This window comes from Chiloscyllium plagiosum, chromosome 18, assembly GCF_004010195.1.
Source record: "Chiloscyllium plagiosum isolate BGI_BamShark_2017 chromosome 18, ASM401019v2, whole genome shotgun sequence".
Taxonomy (NCBI): Eukaryota; Metazoa; Chordata; class Chondrichthyes; order Orectolobiformes; family Hemiscylliidae; genus Chiloscyllium; species Chiloscyllium plagiosum.
This window is the reverse complement of record NC_057727.1, coordinates 24,282,700-24,284,972: the sequence shown is the minus strand read 5'-3', so window position 1 is coordinate 24,284,972 and position 2,273 is coordinate 24,282,700. Positions and strand designations below refer to the sequence as shown.

Sequence of the window (2,273 nt, the reverse complement as noted above, 5' to 3'; positions counted from 1 at the left end):
TTTCCTACTCCTCAGATGCTGCCTGAACTGCTGTACTTTTCCAGCACCACTCTAATCTAGAATCTGTCATAGGGATATGGATGGTTGGGGTCTAACAACTACACACCTCATAAAATTAATTTTGTAGTGTTTAAGGATGATCAGTAACACTGATCAGAATAATATAAAATCAGAATAATATTCGAGTACCATAAGAATACTCTTAATAAAGAAGTCTTAAGAAAGAAATTCCTCCTGAATCTCCAAATTTCACACACTTTTAACATTCACAGGATTTCACAATATAACGACAAAAGCAATAGCATCCAGATGTGGCTCACTCAGGCTATCTAAAATTATACTTTCTTTACTAATTCTTTCACAGAATGTAAGCATTGTTGATTAGACCAACATCTACTGCCCATTCCTAATCATTCTTGAGAAGTTGATGGTGAGCTACTTCTTGAACTGTTGAAACATTGTGTACTGTATTATTTGTGAGTTCAAGGAATTTGACCCAGCAACAGTGGCGTATAGTTCCAAGTTAGGATAGAATTAGGCTGGGAGAGGAACTTTCAGATGGTGGTATTCCCATTTATCTGCTGCCCCTGTCTTCCTTAGTAATAGAGGTCATGTATTTGGAAGGTGTTGTTGAGGGAACCTTGATCAGTTGTAATCTTGAGCCTTGTAGAAGGTACACACTGCTGATACTGTGCATCATTGGAAGGAGAAGTGATGTTTAAGTTGATTGGTTTCAATAAAATGGACAGTTTTGTCCTGGATGTTGAGTTTTTTTGAGTATTGTTGGAGCTGCGCGCATTCAAGAAAATGGAGATTATTCCATTACATCTAATCTGTGCCTTATAGGATGGATATACTTTGGGGAGCCAGCAAATGAATTACTCACCATAGAATTCCCAGCCTCTCAACCACTTTTGTAGTTACAGTACCTACATGGTTGATCCAGGTCAGTTTCTGTTGAATTGTATTTCTTGGGAAGTTGATAGTGGGCAGTTCAGTAATGATAATTTAATTGAATGTGAGACTAAATTGTGAATTGTGGAAATGGTCATTGCTTTACAATTGTGAACATGAATGTCACCTGCCACTTATCAACCTGAGTCTGAACGTTGTACTGGACTTGCAGTATTTGGCCATTCAGTATATGAAGATCTGTGAGTGGTGCTGGACATTGTACAATTATTAGTGAATGTAACCCTCTATTTTTGACTTTATGGTGGAGGGAAGGTTATTGATGAATCAGCTTAAGGTGGCTGATCCCAGGACACTCGCCTTAAGAACTCCTGCAGAGATGCCCTGGGACTAAATTGGTTGATGTCCAGCAACCTCAACCATCTTCCTTTGTACTAGGTGTGATACCAATCAGAAGAGTGTTTTCCTTCTGATTTTTACTGGCTTTAGTTTTGCTGGGGCTCCTTGATGGCACACTCAAGTCAAATGATGCCATGACACAAAGAGCAGTCAATCTCACCTCACCTCCTGAGTTCAGATCTTTTGACTATGTTTGGACTAAGTCCTTTGAGTTGGAACCCATGCTCTATATTATACCCTAACATCTTCCTCGATGTTACGTTCAAAATAGTCAATGAGCCCATTTTGCTACTAATTGATTTGATTGGTATTTTTGTTGTGTTTTCTTCATAATTAACTTGAAAAATGTTACAAACCGCATCTTCATTTCAAACAGAAATAAATTAAGAAAAAGGCATTTTTAAAAGCTGCTGTACACTTGAAACCCTCTGCAACCGGTGGGCATTGGATATATAACACTTAATAATCCACTCAAGCCAATTTAAAAATATTGGTTTGTAATAAAAATAGAAAAATCGTATCACTATGTTTCACTTTATAATGCTCTTTTCATTGCGATAAGAATGCTACACAAATACAGCTTGTTGTTATTGTCCACGATCCAACTGCTCTCACACACACACACACGGACTGAAGTCCAAGCTCAACACAGGACTACTGGCGCATGCGCATGACGTTTAACCACCGTAACTTCCGGGTTACGGAACAAACAGGAAGGCGGCGGGGCGCCCCTCCAATGGCAGCGACCGAGCCCCGGAACCTTTGTGTTGGGTACGTGCTCTTAGACGGACGGACAGGAAACTGATGGTGGGCAGGAGGGTGGGGATAACGAAGAGGATGTAGGATTGGCGGCGGGATGATGAGTACTAAACAGGTGACGTGCAGGTACTGAGTCTCTTCAATCATGCTTGGGGAGGACTGCTGGCCGAGTGGCAGCAATGTGATTTAAACAGCGGAACTGG

General features: G+C 40.5%; 1 protein-coding gene across 3 annotated transcripts in view; it reads left to right on the top strand.

Moving 5' to 3' along the window:
- The first annotated feature begins 1,988 nt into the window (after nucleotides 1-1,988).
- The window catches only part of mkrn2 (makorin, ring finger protein, 2), a 24,373-nt gene continuing 24,088 nt past the window's right edge, over nucleotides 1,989-2,273 (top strand). The window contains exon 1 of one of the 3 annotated variants that reach the window (XM_043707968.1): nucleotides 1,989-2,082. In XM_043707968.1, coding sequence (XP_043563903.1) covers nucleotides 2,048-2,082 — 35 coding nt within the window. In that variant the 5' untranslated portion in view covers nucleotides 1,989-2,047. The other 2 variants (XM_043707969.1, XM_043707970.1) reach the window with 2 other exon arrangements.